General features: G+C 47.9%; 1 protein-coding gene across 4 annotated transcripts; it reads left to right on the top strand.

The window, feature by feature from the left end:
* Nucleotides 1-509: 509 nt before the first annotated feature.
* GPAT4 (glycerol-3-phosphate acyltransferase 4) lies at nt 510-27,339 on the top strand. Of its 4 annotated transcripts, none has more exons than XM_081016459.1 (13): nt 510-644; nt 13,442-14,209; nt 17,901-17,970; nt 18,053-18,350; nt 18,699-18,773; nt 20,257-20,346; nt 22,266-22,359; nt 23,112-23,227; nt 23,465-23,520; nt 23,955-24,040; nt 25,371-25,499; nt 25,601-25,680; nt 26,719-27,339. In XM_081016459.1, the coding sequence occupies exons 2-13, from the start codon at nt 14,045-14,047 to the stop codon at nt 26,825-26,827; spliced, it is 1,368 nt and encodes a 455-aa protein (XP_080872585.1). In that variant the 5' UTR covers nt 510-644; nt 13,442-14,044; the 3' UTR covers nt 26,828-27,339. The 4 variants fall into 4 exon arrangements, with proteins under 4 accessions (XP_080872585.1, XP_080872588.1, XP_080872586.1 ...); XM_081016462.1 differs by having other exon boundaries at nt 532-640; XM_081016460.1 differs by lacking the exon at nt 510-644 and adding an exon at nt 735-894.
* The last annotated feature ends 583 nt before the right edge of the window (nt 27,340-27,922 follow it).

Genomic DNA, 27,922 nt, shown 5'->3' with positions numbered 1-27,922 from the left:
TGTTTCTCAAACTTGGCTTCCCAGCTTAGCGAGCAGGTGGAGAGCAGGAGACTCTTCATCTCGGGGCCGTGAGGGGGTTGGACTAGATGACCCTCCGGGTCCCCTCCGCCTCTACAACTCCCCCCATCCCTGACCCCCCCCCCCAAGGGCCGAGCGGAGTCGCGCTCCAACCACAGCCGGGCCTGAGAAGGCGCGTGCTGCGACGCCTGCGTAAACCTCGCGCTGCGTCTCTCCGCCCCGCCCACCTTTTTGCGTCGCGGCGGGAGAACGACGTGTCCTCCGAAGGGGCGGGGTTGGCTTAGGAACGCTATTCGACGCGCTGCGCGCGCACAATAGGACGCCCCTTCTCCGTCAGTTCTCCCTCAACCCTAGCGCCGTTCTCATTGGACGCTCGCGGCACTTCTGGAAAAGCTGCCGCCGATTGGCTGACTCGCGAAAAGGCGGAGCTCGAGGGCGCCCCCTGGTGGGCGGAGCGACCGGCGCCGGCGAGTCTCCCCGGCTGGTGACGCTGTGACGTATTAGCGGCGGCGGTTTGTGCGCGCAGGCGCACCAGCTCGCGATTCCTGGCTCCGGCGGCGGCGGCGCCTCCTTCACCTCAGCCGGACCAGTTGGGGGAGGGGCAGAGCGCGAGCGAGCCAAGGCAGGTGAGTGCCCCGCCCATTCCGCCAGACCACGCCCCCTCCCTGGAGGACCCCCCACCGGCTCCCTCCCCGGCCGCCTCCGTCGGGCCTGGCCGACTGACGGGCCGCCTGGGACGGGGCGGCTGGGCGAGCGCGTGGAGAAGAGCGGGGCGGCCGTTCACACGTGACGGCGCCAGGCTTGCGTGACGTTGACACGTGTACACCGCTCTTCCTCTGCTGAAGGCGGGCGTGTCTCTCAGAACAGCCCTGCGAGGTAGGTCAGCGGGCGGGATTTGAACCCGGCTCCAACCCCCGCACCTCCCATCTGTTCGTGGCGCCTGTCTCCCCGCAGGGGCAGCCTTTGCCTGGGGCTGGGGCCTCCAGGGCAGCGCTTGGCCCCTCGACGCCTTGCAGGAAGCCGCAGCACCCCGTCTCCTGCGCCTGCCTTCCTGGGAAGCGGGAGCCTCGGTGCTGCCCAGCTGTGGCTGCGGGAGGGTTTCCCCTTATGAGCCAACATAGCTCTGGTCTGCTGTGGTTATTAACAGGAATCGAATCAAACCACTGCCTATGACATTAATCATTAGTTTCTCTTGCTGTTAATCATAATTACTACATTATTAATTACTGCCCACCAGCTTGCCCCTTCCCTCTTCCCCTCCACACCCTCCCAGAACTGATGCCCAATGCTCTTGACTTGCATGATGATTGATGTCAGTCACAATGTGTATGAAATACAATGTGCGTGTAGGTGATTTAGTACCATGTACGTGGGGAAAAAAAGATTCTAATTAATTAATGGATTTCTAGCCCGTTTTCAAGGTTGAAAGCCACTTGCAAGGTGAATTACAGCACACTTAAAACACAGCATATAATCGAACCATGTAAACAATGAGCAATGTTCAGTTCACAAATTATTAAAATAAGATAGCCTCAGCAGATAAAACTTCAGTTAAAAGCACCCAAATGCAGGCTGGAGTATAATAAAGGATTGCTTAAAATGTTTTGTAATTGTTCTTATTATGCTTCATAATATGCTTTCTATTCACTGCTTGGATAATTTCTTATTTTTATACATTATACGTGTGTACTCAGATGTAAATCTCCTTGAGTTCAGTAGGACTTACTGCTAGGTGTGTAGGATTGAGCAGCAGTCTTTCAAATTCTCCCAAGGCTAGCCATGCGTAGGCTTTGCATAGTGTGTGTGTGTGTGTGTGTGTGTGTGTGTGTGTATCAGTATTATATCAGCTGTCCATGTGGTAGAGACATGCGAGTTGCTCTAGTGAGGACAATCCAGAGCGTCAGTGCCATAAAGGCCTTGTTCCTTGCATCCACCCATGGAAACTCAGCTGGCAGGAGGATCTCAGGTGCTGAACCGAGTGCTTGTATACTTGTGTGTGTTGGCCTGTATTATACATTAGAATATGTATTAGAGTAATTCCCTATCTTTTTTGCATTCAGGCTGTGAGTCCTTATTTGGCCAAACACACATGCGATGCCGTTATTGGCAGGCTTGGGTGAAAGGCCAAGATTTGCAGAAATATTACTACTACTACTTCTACTGCTACTACTGATAATAATGGGGGAAATACTGAGGAATAGGGGATGAATTCCCAAAACAGGCCAGTGAGGACTGAGCATACGCAATGGGTGTGGAAGGTTGATTGACAGTTGAAGGGGGAAATAGAAAATTAGGCGAGGAGAAGAATGGAACTGAGAACAGTTTTTTGAATATATTTTTTATTTTTTATTTTTAATATTTAATTCTGTATTGTTTTTAACACTTGATTGGAAGCCGCCCAGAGTGGCTGGGGAAACTCAGCCAGATGGGTGGGGTATAAATAATAAATTATTATTATTATTATGTATAGGGGATGTCTGACTCAAACAAGGAACTGGAAAACACCACTGTTGTTACACCTTTTTGTTGCAGGCTGTACTTGTTACAATATACACAAATAATTACAGGTACACCACAATCAGAGTTAAGTGCTTCAGAGTCTACTTAATTAGTGTGGAAAATATTTGCAGCCTAATTGTACACAGCTTTTATATTTTAGAGTTGCATTTTAAAATATATTTTGTTAGCCATTTCTAGCAGTTCAAAGTTTGGACCAGAAAGGCAGGACACAAGTCTTTCTAAGGAATGAATATGTTGTTTACTGATAAGTAATTCTCACCATTTTTAGTGAACTTACTCCCAGGGAAGTGTGTGTATGAATGTGGCTCTACAACACAATTTTGTGCATATCAACTCAGAAGGAAGCTCCACTGAGTTCAGTGTGGCTTATTTTGAGGACAATTGTAGCTCATACTTTCCTCTCAGTAAAATCAGTGGGTCGACCATTGGTCCATCTAGCTCAGTATTCTCGGACAATATTCACTGACTGACAGCAGCTCTCCAGGATTTCAGGCACGAGTCTCTCCCAGCCCTACCCTGAGATGCCTGGGATTGAACCCAGGACCTTCTGCTTTCAAGGCAGATGCTCTGTTGCTGAGCTGTGGCTTCACAGTGGCTTAATTTAAGTGGATTGTGAGAGAGTGAGATGCCTGCAAGTCACTGGGGAGCAGGTTGGTTGTGGTGCTTTTAAAGAAACAAGCATTTCCAAAATCTACTAGCAGCAAGGAGGATTCTCTCACACTTAGCAGATAATGCTTCTTCTAAGGTGATGCCTGCTGTGACATGTGTGCGTCATGTAAAAACTGGATAAAACAATCATACTTTTTCTGAACAACTGTTTAATCAGGTGACAGCCTCATTATATAGGTGTGCTTATGTAAAAAATGTGTTAAAGTAAATGCCAGGAACTTGTTGACTGCAGGAAAATGATGATACATTTTTAAGTTGCATGAGGCCTAGGTAGCAAGCATGGTCAGGGAATCCACATTTTTTAATGATTTGTGCACTTACATTTGCATGTGCACCATGGTAGATGTTCTTTACCTACAAACTGTGGGAATGAGGATGATGTTTGGGGATTTATTGAAGATACTCCATTTGCATGTGTGCAAATGGACACACCACCCTATGAAGTTATCAACATCTTCAGGTCTTGGGCCAATTTTAAACAACGCCCTGCATTATAATAATTAATAATAATATGTTCTTCCAAGGAGGCAGGGGTTATAGTATCCCAGTGGCCCTAGATTTCAATCCATAGTTGAGAGCATTTTTTTAAAAAACAACAACAACAACCCTCCCTTCCCTGAAAGGCTGAAGTACATGTCTGTAAGTCATGGTAGAAGACCATTGGGGGCTTGGTAAGCTTTTCCTAAAGGAATATCGAGTCAGACAAGTAACTTGACAGCTAAAACCTATGAATAATTATGTGGAAGTAGCATTCCACTGTGTTCAGTATTCCCCAATAAGTGTCCTTAGGATTTCAGTGCAATTGGTTGCTCTCCTGCTTCAGATGAAACCAAACCTAGCAGCCCCACATCCACTTACAGCAGCAATCCAAAATGGAAGGTCTGGTCACAGTCCCATGGCAAAACACAGATACAATGTGAGACAAAGTCCAGAAGTAGCCCATGATCAAAACACAGGGAAGTCCTATCACCAGCAAAAAGCTTCCTTGGAAGATAGCTTTCCATTCCTACCAATCTGCTGCTTTGGGCAGTTGCAGTGCATGGATAGGCCCCCTGGCAGTTCACACGGCCTCTTGGCAAGGCTCAGGCAGCCACCTGCATGAAGCAGGGCACCCCAGACATCCTGCAATACATGCAAGATCCATGGCAGATGTATGAGTGTCCATTAGCAAACCAGTTAGGCTGGAAAGCTCTCTGTTAAAGTAGATAGTCGGGAAGCCTCTTGCTTAAATTGACCCTTGGTCCCAAACCAGTCAGTTCACTCTTCTAAACAGGAACATAAGACGGGCCTTACTGGATCAGACCCAAAGACCTATCCAGCATCCTGCCTCACATACTGACCCAGTTCATATATCACTTGAAGCCATAGCTAAGAGTAAACTGAATTGATGCAAGTGAACCATGTGCTTGTGCCTCTGCTGAAAAGTTCTTGCTCTGCTCCTCCCCTGCTGCCGTGCTGCTGGGGAACAGGCCATAGTCTGCCTTGCCATAATATCCCTGATGTTTGTTGTCCTCTAAGCAAACCATGGGAGGTCAGCCAAGAACAAGTCTTGGTTACTGTTTGTGGTTTGTTTATATTAACGAAAGTTGGCTTTTACTTGATTTAATGTGACTGCATACCAGGATAGTACCTACCTTGGAGGTCACAGAAACAAGGAGGATCTGACTTTGCTTTTACCAGAAGAATAAAAACTAGACTTTGCAATGTAATAATTCAGACAGCTACTCAAACAAGGACTTCCTTTGGTTAAAGTTAGGTCATTGCAGTAGCTGAACATTAAGAGCCCACAGAAAGCAACATGGGAAATGGCAGGTGCAGATGTCCAAAACTGGATTCCAAGGAATGCTAGAGGTGAAGGAAATTATTTAAGGCTTTTAAGGCTGCAGTCCTAAACTCTACAAGGAAATAAATCCACTGAGCTTTGTGGGACCTCTGCATAGGACTGTGCTGTTCATCAGGTTCCCTGAATCCCACTGAAGTTTAGCCCAGAATACAGTGGTACCTTGGGTTACATATGCTTCAGGTTACATACGCTTCAGGTTACAGACTCCGCTAACCCAGAAATAGTACCTTGGGTTAAGAACTCTGCTTCAGGATGACAACAGAAATCACGCAGCGGCGGCGCAGCAGCAGCGGGAGGCCCCATTAGCTAAAGTGGTGCTTCAGGTTAAGAACAATTTCAGGTTAAGAACAGACCTCCCGGACAAATTAAGTACTTAACCTGAGGAACCACTGTATGGAGTTTCCCCAAAGCATATCTGCCTCTCCTCATAAACTCCAAAATACTAAGGATTTCAATTGAGACAAACTGGAACGTGTCCAGAGGAGGGCAACCAAAATGGTCAAAGGCCTGGAAACGATGCCTTATGAGGAACGGCTAAGGGAGCTGGGCATGTTTAGCCTGGAGAAGAGGAGGTTAAGGGGTGATATGATAGCCATGTTCAAATATATAAAAGGATGTCACATAGAGGAGGGAGAAAGGTTGTTTTCTGCTGCTCCAGAGAAGCGGACACGGAGCAATGGATCCAAACTACAAGAAAGAAGATTCCACCTAAACATTAGGAAGAACTTCCTGACAGTAAGAGCTGTTCGACAGTGGAATTTGCTGCCAAGGAGTGTGGTGGAGTCTCCTTCTTTGGAGGTCTTTAAGCAGAGGCTTGACAACCATATGTCAGGAGTGCTCTGATGGTGTTTCCTGCTTGGCAGGGGGTTGGACTCGATGGCCCTTGTGGTCTCTTCCAACTCTATGATTCTATGAGGCGGCCTTGAAGGTGGTCTTTTTAGAAGATAATGTGATAGTCATAGGTGTCAACTCCCTGTGCCCCTGGATGCCTGAGCACCCACAAAATTCCCCATGAAAGGGCCAGGCACCCACAAATGTTAGTGCCAGGGCCATTCACGCTGCATGCCACCCGCGGCCCCAGGGGCAAGTTGGCACCCATGGTTATAGTTCTGCTGAAGTCTATTCTGCTGCATCTGACTGGTGGCTTGTCCACAAAACCCCAGAGTTAGAAAACTAAATATGCCATATTTGTTCAGAAGTAAGTCCTATTGAACTTATTGGGCTTACTCCCAGGTAAGTGGGGTAAGGATTATAGCATAAGGATAACTCCTTAGTTTTCTCATTCTGGAGTTTTCTGGACAAGCCCTCACCATCATGCTGGAAGAGAGGAAAGAGGGAGCTTCCCAGGTTAACACCTTGGTTTTTGACAGTAATACGTGGATTTTATTTATTTTATTTTTAAAAGGAAGACAAAAGGCATATGGAGTCCAAATGGAACAGATAAGCAGTGAAGGAGGTGTTGATATGTGCTGCCATATAAGATTTTTTTGGAGCTCATCCTGCTTAGTGCTGCCCAGAGCTGTTGGGGAGGGGGCTGAAATTTTAGGTGCTGCCTTATCCCTCTAGTTTTTCAGTGAAATGCCTCACATATTTTCAATTCCTTTCTTGGCAGCTCTTGCAGGGGTTTTTTTTTTCTAAAGAAAAACCCATGCAGATTTTTTACACATATAAAATATGTATATTTTAAGTCAGTTCTCTATGCTGCCTTGCACCAGAGCTTAACCAAGATCCAGGATGGGCCTGTGCAGAAAGAACAAGCTTGATTCTTAATCGCTTGGTCACTAGGGGCAGAAAGCAAGTATGCCCCCCCCCCCGGGCAATAGTGCCATTGAGTCCTCCCTTTTAATTTGGACCTGGGTACTTGAAGGACTGGGACACGGGTGGTGCTGTGGGTTAAACCACAGAGCCTAGGGTTTGCCGATCAGAAGGTTGGCGGTTCGAATCCCCGCGGCAGGGTGAGATCCCATTGCTCAGACCCTGCTCCTGCCAACCTAGCAGTTCGAAAGCATGCAGTGCAAGTAGATGAATGGTTACCACTCTGGCAGGAAGGTAAACGGCGTTTCCGTGCGCTGCTCTGGTTCACCAGAAGCGGCTTAGTCATGCTGGCCACGTGACCCGGAATCTGTACCTCAGCCAGTAAAGCGAGATGAGTGCTGCAACCCCAGAGCCGTCCCCGACTGGACCTAAACGGTCAGGGGTCCCTTTACCTTTACTTGAAGGACCATATTCTCCCCTAGGTGTCCTTCATTTCCCTCTGGCTCCTGAGGTTCTGCTTCTGGTTCCCCTGCCAGTAGAGCATTAGCATGTCCATGGGGAGCATTGCAAAAAGCACTATCTAAATGTTATACAGTGTTCTTAAGGGACCTATTAGAAAAAAGCTTATGGGCAGGTGGGAAAACTTAAAATAAGGGAATGGTTTTCCTGTTTGAATGTCTCTTGCTCCAAATGATGGGCAGTTTGTTGTATATGTGAATTGTCTTGCTAGATCAGATCTATGGTGCCCCTAGTCTACCAATCTGTTTACAACTGTGGTCTGACAGATGTTCTGAATGCTCACAAGCAGGACAGACACCTGATGCCCTTTTCCTGTTTGTATGGCCTGGCACTCCAGTTGTTGTTAAACTACAATTCCCATTAGCCCCGGCAAGCATGGGCAATGGCCAGGGATGATGGGAGTTGTAGTTCAGCAGCATCTGCAGGGCCAGAGGTTCCCCTTCTGTTTACACACGAAAGCTCATACCTTAAAAGCTTATATTTAGTTGATCTTTAAAGGTGCCACTGGAATTATTAAAAAATATTTTTTCATCTTTCATCTTGTTATTTATTATCCCTTCTATTTGGTTATCATTGCTCACTCTCTGGAGGCTAATCTAATCCCTTTGAGCATAATAAGCAAATAAGAGCTTGGGAGCAGTCCAGTGGTAGCCATCCCACACCTGCCATCACAGAGGCTCTTCAAGCATCTTGCTCTCAGGGAAGCCGAGAAGAAGTTGCAGCAGCAGCTTCTCCAAAAGAAACAGTTGTCTTTTCTGTTTTATTATTTAAATAGTTGCTGGTTCTTATTGTGGGAAAATGTTCATGTAAACCACTCTGTGAAAATGTTAGATACCTAAAATAAATGAATAATAAACCATTCTCTTTTAAAGCCAGTGCATGTCATCCCATTTGACGGTACTGAACTCCATAGGTTAATTGTCACAAAAGTGAGCATGTTGATATAATATCACTGCTGCCTCACTCATTAGGGACCGCTAATGTGATCCGTTGAGGTTTCAATTTCATTGACCACTTCCCTTGCTTCCCTTAATGAGCATGATGGGGAGAACTTTGTAGGCTATCTCTTATCTGCCACAGTTGTGTAGTACAACAATGATATGTATTTGTGGTTATTTGATGATAAATGGAATTATTTTATTGAGCCCTGAGTAATGCAATCTGGAAGGAAGATTACTTGAAACAGAACCTATTCTGATACCAGTGCATATTTCAGATAGTGATGTAAAACAACAACAGGAACCTAGGTAGCAAGCATTGCTGTTTAAGTCTACAATTACCAGTGAGAAAATGTTTCCAGTTCTGCAAGCCAAAATTGTGATGGAAGTGAATATGTCTGAGTTTAATCATTGTCACATCCTGCTCTTGTCTGCTCTTGCTTTGCTTCCTTCCCCTGCTTTGTATATGGCAGAGTTTTTGAATTGCACAGAATGCTGCTGAGACCTGCCTGCTGAAGAGTTCTGTTCTGAAACTTGATGTCTCTGGAAGTTTACCCACTCTTGATTCTTTCTGTCTTGGGGACCACAACGTTCTGATGATGTTGTGATTAACATATTTCAGTCAAAATAATTTTGAGTCAGCTTTCCTGCTTATTTGTATCAGGTGCACATTTCTAGTCAATCAGTTTGGGAAACATACAAATGGCTTTATACCACTGCCAATTACTTAGAATCAGGCTGATGCCCTCAGGCAGTGATTTCTCTTGACTCTGATATGTTGCTTCCCACATGGAGGAAGCCATTTCGTCATTCCCAGCGTGAACCATGGAATCTCTTGGAACATTTTTCAAAGATTACACACCCCAGCTGGGTGTACATGCTCTTGACTGCTGTTCCATTCCATTGGTGATGCAAGATCATACACTGTTCCAGTTGAGGGCAGCCAGTGGTGAGTTTCCCTCTGGAGCCTCTTGTTTCTGTTTCTCCGCCCCCACCAGGAAAAAAAGCAACCACCCCTTGGATGTTGCTTAATAAACAGTCTCCTGGGCTAAAGCTCCGGTTCTTCACCACCTCCCTCTGTGACTTCTATTCAGCTTCTGTGAGTAAAATTCTGAGTGAGCAGCAAAGTACTGTTTGACTGTTTCCAAATTTTGGAAAGAGAGTCTGTGGCCTTGGCAGAGCTTTGGATTCGGTGTAAATAGCTACTCAGTCAGTTCAAACTGACTGGGACGGGGGTCTTCTGTGTCCTTAGCTTCCGCCAGGGTGGGATCCTGGGCAAATGGGAGAGTTGGTCAGGGGTTTTATATACAGTGGTACCTCAAGTTACAAACGCTTCAGGTTACAAACTCCACTAACCTGGAAGAGTTACCTCAAGTTGAGAACTTTGCCCCAGGATGAGAATGGAAATGGTGTGCCAGCGGCAGCAAGAGGTCCCATTAGCGAAAGCATGCCTCTAGTTAAGAACAGTTTCAGGTTAAGAACGGACCTCCAGAACGAATTAAGTTCATAACTAGAGGCACCACTTTATCTATTTATTTATACCCTGCCCATCTGGATGGGTTTTCCCAGCCACTCTGGGCGGCTTCAAGCAAAATATTAAAATACAGTAATTCACATAGAGAGAGAGAGAGTTGTAGCATCTCCATCATACCTCTAGGCTTAGTTGATGTTGCAAGTGCTGATGGGCAGATACCTGGGCTAGAGTAATAGTGTTTTTAATTAGTGTTTGTTACACTCTGCTTTTTCAGAGAGGTTAAAGAGGCTTTCCTGGGTCTCCCAGTGGTCTCCCATTCAAGCAGGTCCATCTTCCTCATGGGTAGGCAAACTGAGGCCCAGGGGCCGGATCTGGCCCCATCGCCTTCTAAATCGCAATCAGTGTGTTTTTACATGTGTCCTTTTATTTAAAATGCATCTCTGGGTTATTTGTGGGGCATAGAAATTTGTTCATTCCCCCCCAAAAAATATAGGCCATCACCCCACAAGGTCTGAGGGACAGTGGACCGGCCCCCTGCTGAAAAAGTTTGCTGACCCCTGTTACCTCTTTGCTTCAGCAGTATAACACAATCAAGTGCTCCCTTAGATTCAGAATGGCCAAGCCTTTCAGATGCATGCTACTTCCATTACAATACGTTCCAGGTATTCTGGAAGAGTCTGACTCGGAAATTTTATGATGCCCTAATTCAGCTAGCATCTGATTTAGCATGTTGGGGTTATATATATGTATGCATATGGTATTTGTCTATCTGCCTGCCTCTGTATTTATTCATTTATTTCATAAATTTTACTGTTTGATTGTAGAAAAAACTCCAAAGTGGTTTACAGAAAGATAAAACAATAAAATTATCACTAAAAAAATTACACCATAATTTAAGACAAACAGAAAATTAAAGCCACAGTAAAATAGACTAAACAAATTAAAACTCATACAAGCTTTCTAGATACCTGGGAGGCTTGTCTAAATACGAATGACTTCAGCAGGCTCCAAAAGGAAGACAGCGAAGGTGGCTGCCTGATTCCAAGAGGCAGGTCTGTGCCTTCCTAATTGCATCCTAACCCGAAGGACAGTAACCTGAAAAATCTTAATTACAGCTTTGAAAATGATCAATTTGTGACATTGTTGGCCCAGTTCAAGTGCTAGGACTCCACTTAAATGACCGAGGACTCAGGTACCTTAAGGGACATTGGCTCATCTGCCCTGACAAGGATTAGCTCCTGAAGTCCTGCTCATCTGCCACCACTGAAGTACAGGCAGGGGGTGAGTTTGGGAAGCAGATCCTTTTGCGTTATGGTACCAATGCTTTGGAAAGCCCTTTCCAAGGAAGTCCATGGGGCTTCCCATGCTATATGGGAAGGAGGGAGATGTCGTCGCGCCACCCCTTGGTGTGTGGAATTCCGCAGGGCACAATCCTCTCCCCAATGCTTTTTAACATCTTTATGCACCCCCTTGCCCAGATTATCCGGAGCTTTGGGCTGGGTTGTCACCAATATGCTGATGACACTCAGCTCTGTCTGCTGATGGATGGCCATACCAACTCGATCCCTGACACACTGACCAGATGTTTGGAAGCTGTGGCTGGATGGTTTCGTGGGAGCCGATTGAAACTAAATCCTTCAAAGACAGATGTCCTCTGGCTGGGTCGGGATGGTATGGGGATGAGGGACCAACTCCCTTCTCTTGCGGGGGCCCAATTAGTGCCATTGCCTTCTGTTAAGAGGTTGGGTGTAACCCTTGACGCCTCCCTTTCCGTGGAGGCGCAGATTACAACAGCAGCCAAGGCGACATTTTTCCACCTTCACCGCATCAAGCAGTTGGTCCCTTCCCTTTCCCACCCTGACCTGGCCACAGTGATCCATGCGGTGGTCACCTCCAGGCTTGACTACTGTAATTCGCTCTACGCGGGGCTGCCCTTGAAGCTGTCCCTGAAACTCCAGCGGGTGCAGAATGCTGCAGCGAGGCTCCTCACGGGGTCTCTGCCATGGGAGCATATTCACCCAGTGCCTTTCCAGCTGCACTGGCTCCCGGTGGAGTACAGGGTCAGATTTAAGGTGCTGGTTTTGACCTTTAAAGCCCTTCACGGCCTAGGACCGCCTCTCCTGGTATGCCCCACGGAGGACCTTAAGGTCCATATATAGCAACACCCTAGAGGTCCCGGGCCCTAAGGAAGTTAGATTAGCTTCAACCAGAGCCAGGGCCTTTTCAACACTGGCTCCTGCGGTGGAATGCTCTGTCTCTTGAGACCAGGGCCCTGTGGGATCTGATCTCTTTCTGCAGGGCCTGTAAGACAGAGTTGTTCCACTTGGCCTTTGGCTCAGAATCAGTTTGATTCCCTCCCCCTCTTTCTTTTTCCTTTCTCCTCCTATGAAGAGATTGCTCCCTAATTGTTTTAATGTTGTTTCTTAATCTTTTAAATTGTATTTTAATCAACTTGTTTTTATTATTTGTTGTTAGCCGCCCTGAGCCCGGTCTTGGCTGGGGAGGGCGGGGTATAAATAAAAAATATTATTATTATTATTATTATTATTATTATATTCATTTTGCCAGCTAATTAAAACCTGGCTCTTTGGGAAAGGCTGATGGCTGACCTCTCTAGTGTTACAAATGATATAGTATTGTTTTATTGCTTTTATAGATATGTTTTACAATTTTAGACACTTTGGACTCCTGTATTTAGAACATCTCTGTGTGTGTCATTAATGTACATATAAATAAATAAATATTTTCAGGAAAGAATCTTGTGGTGCCTTAAAAGCTAACAGTTGTATTATGGGATAAGCTTTCATGGACTCACACCCATTTTGTCAGATGCATCCTGTGTGCTACAGCAGTCTTTTTTAAATAAACGTTGTCTCCATTCATTAAGTTACTTACTTATTTTGTGAAACAGTTCAATTTTAGAAAAAGGAAATATTCTCTCTCTCTCTCACTCACACACACACACACCCATGGGAAAATAAAGAAGTAGAACATGTTCCATTTCAGAACACATTCTGTCCCTCTTCACAGGTTACTGCTTTCATTTTGAAAATAGTTGCATGTTAATGTGCTAGGCTTGTAAATCGCTTCTTGCTTGGTTACCCCCGCCAGTCAGAATCACCTGTAGCCAACTAGGCAGGGAAGTTGTCCAATAGTTAGGTCTTATTCATTTCCTTTTATGACCACAAATCAGACAAGCTGGGAGCAATGTTTGTGGACTACAGTCATACCTCATGTTATGTCCACTTCATGTTATGTTCTTTCAGGTTACGTCCCGCAGCGACCCAGAAGTACTAGAAAGGTTACTTCTGGGTTTCGCCGCTCGCGAATGCGCAGAAGCGCAAAATGACGTCACACACATGTGCAGAAGCAGCGGATCACACCCGCACGTGCGCAGACGCGCCGCTGCGGGTTGCACTCTTTTCATGTTGCGAACAGGCCTCTGGAATGGATCCCATTTGCAACCAGAGGTACCACTGTAGTAACTTTAGTGGACTTTGTCAACAATACACAGATCTGACTGGCAGGATGAGTTGATCCTTCCCAAGTTTTCTCCTTGCTGTCATTTTAGCGAAAGGTACTCGAGCTTCCCCTTCGCTGCTGTCCTGGAACTGGTGACTCTGTTCCCCTTATCTTACGTTCCCCTCTCCTGTTCTGATATTTCAGTGGCAGGGTGTGCCTGACCCTTTCTCTTTCCTCCCCTAGTGTTTGAGACCTGTGAATGCTGCAGTCTCACAGAGCATCTTCCAAAGAAGAGGAAGCACCTGCCAGTTGTGACTTGATCCCACACGCCTTGGAATGACACTTGCTACAGACTACATGAGAGATTCGGAGCTGGCCCTTGTGTCTCAGTGGCAAGAGCTCTAGCTCTGTAGCCCACCAGGCTTTCCTCCTAATGCTGGGCAAGAAAAGGAGCTCACCTCAGCCTGGCAAAGAGACGTTTCATGCCCTTGACAGCTCAGAGGGGCTTCATCCTCACAGCTTCCTGGGAGCTGCTCCCGAGCACATCTCTCCTTGCCCTTGGTGCACTTCGCTGTGGCACTCCTGGTGTGACCTTCGTACTCTTAAGCCTTTGCCATTTCTCTTTGCTCTGTTGCCTGTTTCCGGACTGGATCATGGGGGTTCCTTACCACCCCACAACTGTTGGAGGAAGGGTGTGAACTTTGAAATGGCACGTGTGAAATGCCAGGGACCTTCTGCACAGACAAAGTTGCCACTAGTTGACACAAGAACTGGCTGACTGCCCAGGCATCCTCTCTCTGCCTGCCTCAGGATCCCACAGGACACTCGCCTTGCCTGCTGCTCGCCATGTTTCTACTACTGCCCTTTGATAGCTTGGTGGTTAACCTGCTAGGCATTTCCCTGACCGTACTCTTCACTCTGCTCTTGGTTTTCATCATTGTGCCAGCCATTTTTGGAGTTTCCTTTGGCATCCGCCGCCTTTACATGAGAACCCTGCTGCAGATATTCCAGGTGAGTCAAAATTCCTGATGTTGCTGTGAGTGGAAGGCAGCAAGAATTAATACCCTCCACTGGATGGGATGTGTCAGCAGTCAGGGTGACTCAGAGCTTTTTACAGCAGCAGGCTTTGCAATCAACGTTCAGGCAAGGCTTTATTTGCTCTAGGGCTGGCTCTAGCAGCCGTTGTCAATGCCAAGACTTAGCCCGGGAACGTAGGACGTTGGAGTCAACGAAGATGACCCTGAGCAGGTGCAAAGTGCTACTAAATAAGTAACTACAAAGTTTCCCCATGCATCGGCAAGGGGAGAGAGTTTCCAGATCAGAGGGCAGGGTCAAAGAGCCCGTTAGCACTGCCGTCAGTTTTTCTAGAGTTTTAAGAGTGGGCTTTGTGGACCACCTTGCACAAAAGGAGGAGTGGGCACAAGCTCCCCTCTGACACCGTCCAGATCACTTTCTATATGGGCTGTGATTGGTTTGGGAGGCAGACCCCCCCCCCCGCCCCAGTCTGCTCGTGATGGGCAGCTGTGTGAGCAACTGTGCTCGCGTAAGCAAATATATCGAGTTTAGCAATTGAGAGAAGAGCAGTCAATGAAAGTGCCTCTGCTCTGCATAAATTTTTTTGTTTCCCTGAGGTCCACATCTCCTGGAACCTAAATGCACACCGTGGGCCTTTGTGCTCCAGTTCTCCTTCTGATCATTAATTCTGCCAGGCTCTTAAGTGCTGGGCTGGCACAGGCATACCCTTAGCTCCATCTAGGAAACATGCTGAGGGTTCCAGCGCACCCTCCTCTCTCCTTCTCTTCTTGTCTCTCTCCAGCCCTTCTGTCAGCTGGTTTCAGCATTACATTTACTATTTCTAAAGTGATTTCAAATCAAAGTGTTCTGCAGTAGACCACATCATCACCATTTGAGCTCAATTTCACCCGAGCTGGTAACAGGCGCACACAACAGATGCTCTTAAATGTCTTTTTAAACATATGTTTAGAAGTGAGGGGTTCAAAGAGAGTGGCATGTCCAGTTGCATACCCTGTTCTGAATTGCTTAACCCTGCTTAATTGTGGGCTTACACGGGCTCAGTGCATGTGGGTCACTATTGCAGCTTTCTCTTCATTTCAGTGAGGAAGCTTTGGGCAGACTCTTCTGAACTCTGAGAAGCATATCTTAACCAGTTTTAGAATCCTCATTTCAGAACCATACCAAGAAATGCTGCAGTGTTCTCAGCCTGAGAGATGGTTGTGTGCTTCCTCCACTGGACTTTGGTGGAGAAAAAGCCTGTTGATCAAGGAGGAGTGTGGGCCTGTGGTGCAAGTTTAGTGCCCTGAATATTTTAGTCCTTAGCTGTGTACCAGTGCAGCAGGGAGGAGGAACAGAAGGCAACCAGGAGTCCAGTTGTGGGTATATGGTGCCTTGGAGGGGAGAGGCTGACCTGGGCATAAGGGGGAAATGAGGCTGGCTTCAGGCAATCACTTGAAAAGCTGCCCAGGGTTGTGTCTTGTTCTGTGGCTGGTTGGGGCAGAAAATTAGGAGCACTGGAGGTGACAGGGCAGGGAGAACTTTGCCTGGCTAGGTTGTGTGAACCCAGAACTGGCCCAGCAATTGGGCAGGGTGAGGCCACTGCCTCAGGTGGCAGAAGCCCCCCAGGCGGCACTCCCGGGGGTGCCCCACTGCCTCCGTCAGTGATGATGAAGCACTGCCACCAACAACGCCAATTTCAGGCAAGACTGCAGCCATTTTGAACAAGATCTCACCAAAAACCAGCCCAATCTTGTTTGAAATTGGCGGTGCCCAGCAGCGCATGTGGCTGCGTTTGCAGGTATGGGCAGGGGGTGGTGAGTGGGCAGGAGCAGTGGCAGGGCAGGGCAGCACTTCCCGTTTTGCATCAATCTGCCAAAGAGGATGTGGTGTCCCTGCATGAGCCACGTTGACGTGCATCTTCTGCCGCAACCAGCTGTCTGCTTCATGTCGGTTCCAGAGATCAAGTAGGCAAAAGCTGGCAAGGGCATTAGGCAACAAGCAGAGCTCTGGCCCTGACTGGGTTAAGCTGGCTTCTTGCTGTTCCTCATGTAACTTGGAAGTCAGCTGGAGAAAGGATGTGTGTGCAGGTATGGTTTTCCCTTTCCTGAACTTCCAAGGATTTGCTTTTTTATTTCAACAAATACCATATTGACCTGAATAAAGCTGCACTTACCCCCAAATTCTAACCGTGAAAAGTTAAAGTGCGGCTTATATTCGCGACCTTACGGTATGCAGCCAGGAGCGTGGGGCAAACAGTGGCACCCGCCCTGCGCGTAGTCCCCCGTCCCCTCCCCCAAGATCGGGAAGGGAGAGAGCGAGGAAGGGGAAACACTGCTGACAATGCAGCACACACACCCACACACACCCACACACACACACTCACCCCACACACCCAGTATGCAGCAAGGAGCAGCAAGGAAGGGAACGACTTATATTCAGGTATCCCCCCCCCCCCGCTCCAATTTAAAAGCTGCGGCTTATATTCAGGTGCGGCTTATTTTCGGGCCAATACGGTGCTTTGGAAAAGCTTTGACTGGACCAGCCCTTTCCTATTTTTCAGGCCTCCCGCTTCGTGGGCTGGAAGCCTCCACAGGCTGCTATTGTTATGATCCAGGTCCACAGATTGTTTTTCCAGTCCCATCCTTCCCAGAATTTGATTCGGATATATTTATTTATTTTAAGCGTTTCATGGGCTGTATTTTTCTGAGAGGACAGCATCTGAAGCAGGCTACCAAAAAGAAAGAAAGATTACAAGCATCAGTAAGCAACACTAGCATTTCAATTGCCATCAGTAAAACAGGCAATACAAACCAGGCACTGCAGCCAGAGAAAGGCATCCACAACCAGATTAAACCAGCAACCAGTGAAAGCATCCTGTTTGCCTGTGAGACAGGCCTTTGTTTATTATGAGGGGCCAGGTCTGCCCTTGTCGGAGCAGGGAACTCAACAAACCCCACTAGGCAAAGCAGCCTTGTGTCCTGTTCATTCTCCTCTAAGTCGCTGCTCCTCCTAGCCTGGTGTTGCCCACCCTGATTCATAGTGGCTTTCCGAGGTCCTATCCCAGCCACTCGCAGTCTTACCAGCTTAGGCTGCTGGGGGTTGCTTTCCTGCACACCTAAGAGAGAGCTTGCTGGAGCAGACCAAGGGCCCATTGTCCTGTTCCTCATCCAACAACAGACAACCAAGCATCCAGAAAGCTGACAAGCGAGTGATGAAGCCAGTGGCCACCCCTGTTTATCTCCAAGATCTGGTATTCAGAGGTGAACTACTAAATGGAGATGTGACTGTTGCCCATTGGTAGGGCAGAAGGCAGGAAGGCAACTAGTAGGGGGGAGCCAGAGCCAAGTCAGTCTACTTTTCTCCCCATCCTTCTCCTTTGCCGAGTTCCACAAGGGCAACATGGAGGCAGTGGTGATGGAGGAGGAGGAAGCTGACTTGGTTGTAGGCAGGCTGGTCCAGGGGTGGCTAAGAGCAGACTAAAGTTTGTGGGACAGTTCCCCATTCACCCTAATGGACCAGCCTCCGCTGTGTTCACTCTAGTGGTTGGTCCACCCATCCTCTTCCCTGAACTTGTCCAGCTGTTTTGAAAGCCATCTGTGTGTCTCTTGCCACATTTCACAGGAGTGAGTTCCAGGTCAGTTGTGTGTGACTGGTAGGATTCTCCTTTTTCCACTCTGTTGTCTTGCAGTGGGCAACGCTGAGGATTGAGCGTGGGGCCAAAGAGAAGAAGCACCCGCTTTATAAGCCCTATGTGAATGGTAAGAGGCCTTGCTGCCGTCTCTCCGGGGGAGGAGGGGGTGCGTGGCGGGTTTTGTTCCCCTCACTTTGTGTCTGCTGCAGGGATCATTGCAAAGGAGCCCACTTCCTTGGAGGAGGAGATCAAAGAGATCCGGCGGAGTGGCAGCAACAAGGCCCTGGATGCCCCCGAGTTTGAACTCTCTGACATCTTCTACTTCTGCCGCAAGGGCATCGAGACCATCATGGATGATGAGGTGACCAAGCGCTTCTCGGCCGAAGAGCTGCAGTCTTGGAACTTGCTGAGCAGGACCAACTACAATTTCCACTACATCAGCCTGCGCCTCACAGTCCTCTGGGGTCTGGGCGTCCTGATCCGCTACTGCTTCCTCCTGCCACTCAGGTAGGGCCTGGGGCCTCTTCTGAGAAAGACTGAGCTGGGTGATGGTCCCGCCGCAACCGGGGCTCCCTATGGTCCAGGGATGGGGAACCTGTGGCCCTCCAGCCAGTGTTGGACATCAATGCCCATCTGCTCCTGCCAGCAGGGATAGTTCTTAGGGATGATGGGAGTGTAGCCGAGCAACATCTGGAAGAACCTCCCCACTTGCTCCAGAATGAAAGCTTGGGGGGGGGGTTCATGTTGTGCCTGCCCCATGGTGGAACTATGTTAGTGGCTGGGGTACCAGTGCAGATGGTGGTCCTGCCTCCTCAGGGTTCTCATCTATCTCTCTCTCTCCCCCCCCCCCCGCAGGGTAGCTCTGGCTTTCACTGGCATTAGCCTCTTGGTGACTGGCACAACCATGGTGGGTTATTTGCCCAACGGAAGGTGAGTTCTCAATAGTGGACCCCTACAAAGATCACCACCTGGCAGCAGGTGCTGAAATACTCTTAGAATCATAGAATCATAGAGTTGGAAGAGACCACAAGGGCCATCGAGTCCAACCCCCTGCCAAGCAGGAAACACCATCAGAGCACTCCTGACATATGGTTGTCAAGCCTCTGCTTAAAGACCTCCAAAGAAGGAGACTCCGCCACACTCCTTGGCAGCAAATTCCACTGTCAAACAGCTCTTACTGTCAGGAAGTTCTTCCTAATGTTTAGGTGGAATCTTCTTTCTTGTAGTTTGGATCCATTGCTCCATGTCCGCTTCTCTGGAGCAGCAGAAAACAACCTTTCTCCCTCCTCTATGTGACATCCTTTTATCCTCTTAACTTGCTTCGGGTACTGGGATTAAGGAGCAAACATCAGAAGAAAACTAATGGATTTAAATGTGGACTCCCTGTTTCTGCTCTTGTCTCTCTGGTCAGGCTCTGTTGATTCAACCTTCATATCACCATTTTGCCCTCGGGCAATTAAACGTGGAACAAAAGTGGGCAAGACTTTTTCTTTGTATTCTCTATTTGGGTGGTGGGAAGGGGGAATTGCCCTCAGCATCTCAAGAAAATTTGAATAACTGAGCAAGAATCTTAAAAAAAAGGCAGAGCAAAGGAGAAATAGAACTCTGTTAAGATGATGCCATTCTCACTAAAGGTCTCACTAAAAGGTCAGAGCTTATCAGTATATCCAGAAGGCCAGCCTTTCTGCCTCTCACCCCAACCCTCTTGAGTCACACCAGTCCAAAGGGGGCTTCCCTGAGATCTCCCTCTTTTTGCATGTGTGCAACTTGTGAGGAAGCACCCCCACCACAGGGCTGCTGTTGCACAGGCTTCACACGGCAGGCTCCAGCCCTTTCTTAAAAGTGGGTCCATTGACCAAAGCCACGAGTCCAGGAAAATGGCAGGATCCTTCTGTCTGCACCCACTGGATTTGGAGTCGTTCCTCATCAGGGGATCATCAGAAGAAAAGGATGGCTGCGGTTTTCTCTTTTAAAGCCATGCTGCCACCTGTTCCTTCATGTAGTCCTATCTGGTTGGTGATTTTGAAAGCCAGCTGCTTCCAGAGGGAGGCGCTAAAGGTTGCCTGGTATGTGGCCATTTGGAGATGTGTGTCTTCCTCTTTTCTTTAGGTTTGTAAGTGCTATTTTGAGGAAAGCAGGGGCACCTAGACATAGATGGTTACTCTATGCTATAGCCGTGATAGTGTGTTTTTAATAGATTTTTAAAATAAACATATGCACATAGTTTTAATATTTAATATTAAGCATTCTATTACGGTTTATACAGTAGTTGTTGTTATTTTCTTTTTTCTAGCTGTTCCTATTTTATCTGCAAGCTACTCTGAGTACCTATTAGGGAAAAGGGTGGAGAATGAATGAATGAATGAATAGCCACAACAACAACTTTCAATTTAATCAGGTGTTTGCCCTTTAGGTGCAAAGAGTTCCTGAGCAGGCACGTTCATCTGATGTGCTACCGGATCTGTGTGCGAGCTCTCACAGCTATCATCACCTACCACCACCGGTATGGAGGGGATGGGAGGGAGGTTGTAGTACACATGCCCAGAAAAGGGGGAATGTTGACTGGGGCCTGTGTGTTGGCTGCATTTCTGTGGCTTTCATTTTAAAAAAACAGAAAGAGGAGAGAACAAGTTTTTAGATCTTATGGCTGCAAAAAGAATGCCTGATAATGTGAGAAGCCAGGAAGGTGGTTGAACAAGAATCCCAATAGTCAGAGGGTGCGATCAGTGCCTTTACAGCTCCTCCTTATGTCTTCTTAAATAAAGCACCAGCAAAACATCTGTACAGCAACACTGAAACACGCAGAAGCAAAACAAAGCTATTATTAAAATCACTGGCTGTTCAAGGGACATTTTAAGCAACTGCATAGGCCTGTTGACATTAGAAAGTCTTCAAGAGAAATGTGAAAGTCAAAAGCAATGGTGCCTGATGACTCTCTGTGTCCTGGCTCACAGCCTCAGTATCTGCTCTAAGTACTGGATACATGGTTCAACCATTCATAAGCTGTGTTCATAAGCAAAGATGCTGTCCCATCACTTCCCAGGTTCCTCCTGCTCTGCTTTTAAAGACGCTTGCCTAGAGCTTGCACAGCTTCTCCTGATTCTGATGCTATGGAGAACTAGGGCTGCATGTCCTCCGTGTGCTAATGGCACTGTGCTCCGAAACACCTAAGGACCGCTCCCAGTGGTTTCACATAGAGGTTAAATAGCATTGGCTACAAAATAGTGCTCTGTGGAACCCCCTAGCACAGGTGCCAGGGAATGAACACTCTTAAAGTGCTCCTTTCATGGGGAGGAATAGAACCCCTGTGCCCATTGCACAGAGTCAGTCTCAGAGGAATACCGTGGTCAGTGGTCTCAAAAGCCAGCGAGAGATTGAGTCATAGTAACAGAGCTGTACTCCCCTGATACAGGGGCAACCAAGGCCTATTTAGTTCTGAAAGTCAGGTTTAGAATCATAGAATCATAGAGTTGGAAGAGACCACAAGGGCCATCGAGTCCAACCCCCTGCCAAGCAGGAAACACCATCAGAGCACTCCTGACATATGGTTGTCAAGCTTCTGCTTAAAGACCTCCAAAGAAGGAGACTCCACCACACTCCTTGGCAGCAAATTCCACTGTCGAACAGCTCTTACTGTCAGGAAGTTCTTCCTAATGTTTAGGTGGAATCTTCTTTCTTGTAGTTTGGATCCATTGCTCCGTGTCCGCTTCTCTGGAGCAGCAGAAAACAACCTTTCTCCCTCCTCTATGTGACATCCTTTTATATATTTGAACATGGCTATCATATCACCCCTTAACCTCCTCTTCTCCAGGCTAAACATGCCCAGCTCTCTTAGCCGTTCCTCATAAGGCATCGTTTCCAGGCCTTTGACCATTTTGGTTGCCCTCCTCTGGACACGTTCCAGTTTGTCAGTGTCCTTCTTGAACTGTGGTGCCCAGAACTGGACACAGTACTCCAGGTGAGGTCTGACCAGAGCAGAATACAGCGGCACTATTACTTCCCTTTAAACCCAGATTTGAGCTGGATAATCAGTGTCATCTGCCACTGTCCCCAAGAATGACATGTTTAGCAATGTAGAATACATTGTGCAAACATGGGACACAAATTAATATAATTTATATGGGTCATAGATCTGAGGTTTCTTTGACGCAGAACTTCAGGATTGTTGGTTTGTTTGTTTTTTAAGTTCAGAACACATAAAAACCTGATTGTATCTACTGTGTGTGAACTGTGCCATTATCTGTGTGGCAGGGCATTGAGGTTGCTTGTTCCTTAAGGATAGAAATTGGGGGAAGAAGGACACATGGAAGGAGGCCCCCTGCTGAATGCTTTTCCAGGACAGGCTGAGCTTGTGCTTCAGCCTTTTTCTTTTTTCTTTTTTTTTTTTCCTTTGGCTAATCTCTTTTTCTTTCCCAACTTCAGGGAAAACAGACCCCGCAATGGAGGAATCTGTGTGGCTAACCACACGTCCCCGATTGATGTCATAATTCTGGCCAGTGATGGTTACTATGCTATGGTGAGGATGGGGAACCATGTGTGTGTGTGTGTGTGTGTGTGTGTGAGGAGGATCACTGTGTAGCAGCAGAAGGTTCTTGAACATAACCTTTATTGAAAATACTGGATTCGTTTTTGAAAAATCAGGGCCATTGCCCAATTCTGTCAGGCAGCATTGGTGGCACTGGGTTGTTTTTAATCCAATCTGTCAATGTGCCCCGCCCAACAGCCATGGGGAGGAAGCATGTTCTGTTCATGCTGCTACGATGTGCCCACCACCCAAAGGAACAGTCATAAGATAGGAGTGTGGAAGCCGTTTGAACTCTCCTTGAGCATCCTCGCTGCTCCTGCCTTTTTCTTGAACCTTGGGAGCTCCTCTGCAGGCAGATGGGGGAATCATTTGGCGCCCTTGGTGGTCTCTGGAGAATGTCAGGTGCTTGGGTGGTCTGCTGCAGCTATTTGCACACTCCTGAGCTTCTTAGCCAAGAGAGGCCTGGTTCCTCTGCAGCCCTCCCTGAGGACCCTGTGCTTTTGGACAAAGGGAGGACAGGTGTCTCCCACATTCCATGATGGGTGGGTAGCAGTCAGGTCCCACATTCTCACCTTCCTTAACACTTGGCATTCCTGCGGGATGGAGAGTTTTATACAGACAAAGGTATTTTCCTTTGCAAGTAGAGCTGCTTGATGTTGGCGTGGCTGTCTTAATGGGAGGCTGCTGAACCAAAGTCTCCCCCCACACCCTGACTGACCTATGACCTCTTTTCTGTTCCTCAGGTGGGCCAGGTCCATGGGGGGCTCATGGGGGTAATCCAGAGGGCCATGGTCAAGGCTTGTCCCCATGTCTGGTTTGAACGCTCGGAGGTGAAGGATCGCCACCTGGTGGCTAAAAGGTGGGTGCACAATCTGTCCCTGCTCCATATGCCCAGCAGGCAAGGCTTGTGGGTTGTGCTGCGTATAGTCTGGGGAGTTGCAGCTCTGACTGGTGACAGACTTGGCTACCTGGCTGATTTGAAGTTGAGGAGCTTGCTTGGTGGTTGCTGGGGCTGCTGGAATCTTCTTCTGGATCAGCCAGGCATGTACCTCTCAGTGATACACACATTCTCTCTCTCTCTCCTTTCTACCTGCAGGCTGTCCGAACATGCTCATGATAAAAATAAATTGCCCATCCTTATTTTCCCTGAAGGTAAGCAAGAATTAAGGAAGAAGGGTTAAGTCCCAGGGCTCTCTATAGTCATGGTGCCCCAGCCACAGGACGGATGAAAGCATCCTATTAAACATATAAACTGTAGAGGCAAGTAAAGGCTGGAGGGACTCACAGTCCTGAATTCCAAGTACCTAACAGAAAGCAGCCACTTGGGTGGGTAGAGACTGAAGGCCACTCTATCCCTGCATCTCTATGGCCCACAACTTCTTGGCTTGGTATGGTTCACCACTGAAAATACGTTCTGTTTGAAATTGGATGTGCCACTCAGACTTCATTGAAAGCTATGCCCTTGATTTATGCCGCATTCTCACAAATACACAGGCTTCCCCACCCTACCCCACCCCCATGGGTAAGTCCTCTGTCCCACCATTGGTGATCCCTGTTCCTACAGAAACGGCCATTTCTCTTCACAGGCACTTGCATCAACAACACTTCCGTGATGATGTTCAAGAAAGGGAGCTTTGAGATTGGTGCCACTGTTTATCCGGTTGCTATCAAGGTGAGAGCTGTTACCATTGAGCAAAGCACCCTGAAGCTTGCTAGGTAGACCTTGGGGACTGGAAGATAATGCCACTGTGGTCTGTATGGAGCCAGGAATGCTGGAGAGTTGAGAAGCCCTGGGAATTTCTGGCAAGAGGTTCCAGAATCTTGTACTATGCAACACAGGCCCTGCAACTTTTCACAACCTCTCAGCCTGTTGCCATTGAAAGTATTTACTCTTGGACACGTTCCACTGGGGAGTTCTGTAGATGAGCCACCTTGGAATGATTGGGAGTGATCCCCATTTATTCATCGGGACTTTCATAGGAGAATTCCCCACTAGCCTATGCCTATTTGGACTAAATTTCAGATCCATGGAATTTGTTTGGGGCACATTCAAAACTTGCATGAGCATGTAGAGAGTTGGGTAAAGCAGGCCACTGCACGATGGCACACAGACAGAGGAATTTCAGCTGCATTGCTCTACACCTTGGGGTGGGGACCTATGGCCCTTCTTGAACTTTAAGCTCTCATCATTCCCAGCAAGCATGGCCAGTGGCCAGGAATGAAGGAAGTTCTAGGTCTTCAGCAACATCTGCAGGTTCCCCACACGTGGTCTTCCCCACAGTGAAAACTGGGCATGTTGCTCTCTCAGCCTCTCTCATGGGGTTGTTGTGAGGATGGAACAGGATAATCTCATGTAAACTGATCTGAGCTCCTTGAAGGAAGAGCTGGACACTGCTGTTTAAGAAGGATGTTGACAAGCTGGAAGGTGTGCAGAGGAGGGCAACCAGGGTGATCAAGGGTCTGGAAACTAGCCTGATGAGGAAGAGGGGTTGATGGAGTTTGGTATGTTTAGCTTGAATAAGACTGAAAGGTGAGATGATAGCCATATTCAAACATTGTAAGGACTATCACATGGAAGAGGGAGCAAGCTTGTTTTCTCCTGCTCCGGAGGGTAGGACCCAAACCAGTGGATTCAAATTACAAGAAAGGAGATTCCAACTAAACACCAGGAATAACTTTCTGACAATAAGAGCTGTTCAACAGTGGAACAGACTTCCTCAGAAGGTGGTGGACTATCCTTCATTGGAGGTTTTTAGACAGAGGTTCGATGGACATCTGTCAGAGATTCTGTAGTTGCAGAGTGTTGGACTAGATGCCTCTTGAGTTCCCTTCCAACTTTATGATTCTATGGATGCAAATATCATAAATGGAAATCCTTTATTGAAAGGCAGTTCCTACAGGCATATTTCTTGCCGTGTGCTGAATGTGGCATAAACCTCTTTTGCTTTCAGGAGGTGTTGAGTTCTCTATCTTCCCCTCCCTCCCCTCCTTTTGTCCTTCAGTATGACCCCCAATTTGGAGACGCCTTTTTTAACAGCAGCAAATACGGCATGGTGACTTATCTGCTCAGGATGATGACCAGCTGGGCTATAGTTTGCAGTGTCTGGTACCTGCCGCCAATGACCAGAGAGGTGGGTACCTGAACTTGGAGTAGGGTTGTTATCAGAGAAATGGCAGCCATCCCCACCAGGCTCCTTTCTGCAAATTCCAACCAGCCTTTGTTCTTTTTTAGCCTGATGAAGATGCTGTGCAATTTGCCAATCGGGTGAAGTCTGCCATTGCTAGGCAAGGGGGTCTTGTGGATCTCCTGTGGTGAGTCCTGAAGCTGATGGATCGGGAGGATGGGGAGAAGCTGGGAGTCATGCCATTGGTCCACCTGGCCCAGTGCTCTGGACACATTTTGCTTGGAAAGCAATGGCTCTACCTCAGCTCTGCCCACTCAGGGAAGGGCCGTGAGAGTAGCATCTTCCTTACCTGCAGAAGGTCCCTAGATCAGTCCCCAAAGGCATGTGTGGGCAGGGCAGGAGATGTCCCTTGCTGAAAACCCTGGAGAGCCTCTGTCAGGGTAGACATTCCTGGGTTAGATCAGCCAATGGTCTGCATTTGTATAAGGCAGCTTCCTAAGTTTCTGTGTCACAGCCATGTTGGGATGTGGATGGGACTCTATCCTGGCTAAATCTATGGCTTCCTTGGGCTCAGTCTACATGTTAAGATTCCTGCTTTGCAGAAGTTTGGAATAGATGATCCTCCGGGTCCCTTCCAAGTCTATAATTCTATAATTATGCAGAATTCCATTTTTAAGAGCTCAAAATCAGCTGTATGCCAGTAGAAGAAGCCTCCTTCACCTTTAAAAGATGTGGGGAGGTTGATTTTAAGCTGGAAAAGAATAGGGAGAGTAAAGACTTCAGCAATGTTTCATGTTTGGCAGCAGCCTGCGTAGGATGTTCTCTGTTTAAAGACCAATGTGGTGGGGAGAACCATGGACACTGGCCTCAGCTGTGGCTTGAGCCTCCAGCAACCCAAAGAGCTAGCTGCCTATAGCCTGCAGCGTCTCTGCAGCCAGCCGCTGCTGAGCCTTTTCCACAGTGGATGGATTATGGGAGTGGGGCTGGCCAAGCAGCCTTGAAGGTGCTGGCTGTGGTGGGGTAAGCCCATGCGCCTGAGGCTCCCTCCTTAGCACTGCCACATGATAAATCTGCACACAGCGGCTGTGAGTAGAATTTGCAAGTGCAGTTTTCCCTTCCTGCTTGCCAGGGCTGTACGTTCCCTCTTGCACGCTGGTGCTTTTAGCCAACAGGGGAGTAATTTTCTTTTCTTGTCCGTCTGCCCTCTCCCTCTCTCTTTTTCTAGGGACGGAGGCCTAAAGAGGGAAAAGGTGAAGGACACCTTCAAGGAAGAGCAGCAGAAGCTCTACAGCAAAATGGTTGTGGGCAACCATGAAGACCGAAGCCGCTCCTGAGCTTTGTGGAGCAGGGGCTGCTGCAGGTCTGACAGCCTCCACCTCCTCCCAGCCTTCTGGAGCACATGCTTGGCTGAGCTGCCGCTCCAGGCCAAGGTGGTGCTGCCCAGAGGCTCATCAGCAAGAGGCCTTATTTCAGCTGCAATGGCTTGGCTCGCTGCTTAGACAGCCACAGTGGAGAACTTTTCCCACAATGGGAGTGGCTGGATGGGCTGCCCCACGTTTTGTATCTGTGTGACGGTGCTGGAGAATGCCTGAGTGTGTGCTTGCGCATGTGTGCCTGCACTGGAAGCTGCTGTGGTTGCAAGAGCAGCTGGACTTGTTGAGCCCCTGCTGCCTGTGGTAGGTGCCCCCAGCAGCTTCCTCTGCCCTTTGCAGCCCCAGGGAAAGGCTCTGTCCTCTTTGCATTCTGTCTTTTCACTCTTTCTTCCCCCCCCCACCAAAAAAAGGAGAACTGACTGAGACTGCATAGGGTCCCTTTGCATTTTTTAATTAAAATATATAGAAATGGAGCTTTGTGCTGAATAATCCCTCTGCTGTTTTTCAAATGGAACCGCAAAGATGGTGCAGTGCTTTGGCTCTCAAAACTGGGAAGGGGCCTCCTTAAAAGAAGTGCCAGGTTAAGGAAGGTACAAGGCCTTTCCCCTTCCTCTTTGGCATCGTGTGTGTGTGTGTGTGTGTGTGTGTGTGTGTGTCCTACTTGGACACAAGTGGCTGGGTGCAGAAGTGGCTGCACTCTGTTAGAGGGCAGTGAGATGGCCAGTTTGGGACACAGAAAATATCACCACTATAGCAGGAAAAGGTGTGACCCTGGGTGGGGAATTCTGCTTTGCCCATTCCAGGGAGAGGCCACATTTAACCGTGGCCTGAGCTTCACCCCATCAACCCCTGCTAATTCTGGCCTCTGAAGAAAGTTGGTTTTTAACATCTGCTAATGCAGACTCAAGTTTAAGATACTAAGTCAAGGGCCCTGAGTCAGAAGCAGTCTTCTCTGCCGTGTGAGAAAACTTCTGAGGTGCTGCGCTGACAAAGTCAAAGTCCATCTCCTTGCCTCCAGCTCCATCCCTGCCCTGTGCTTTGCCTCCTAGGGCTGCT

Source organism: Podarcis pityusensis (genome assembly GCF_964106645.2).
Source record: "Podarcis pityusensis genome assembly, chromosome: 8".
NCBI lineage: Eukaryota > Metazoa > Chordata > Lepidosauria > Squamata > Lacertidae > Podarcis > Podarcis pityusensis.
Note: the sequence above shows the minus strand (reverse complement) of the source record. Positions and strands in the feature narration are given on the sequence as shown.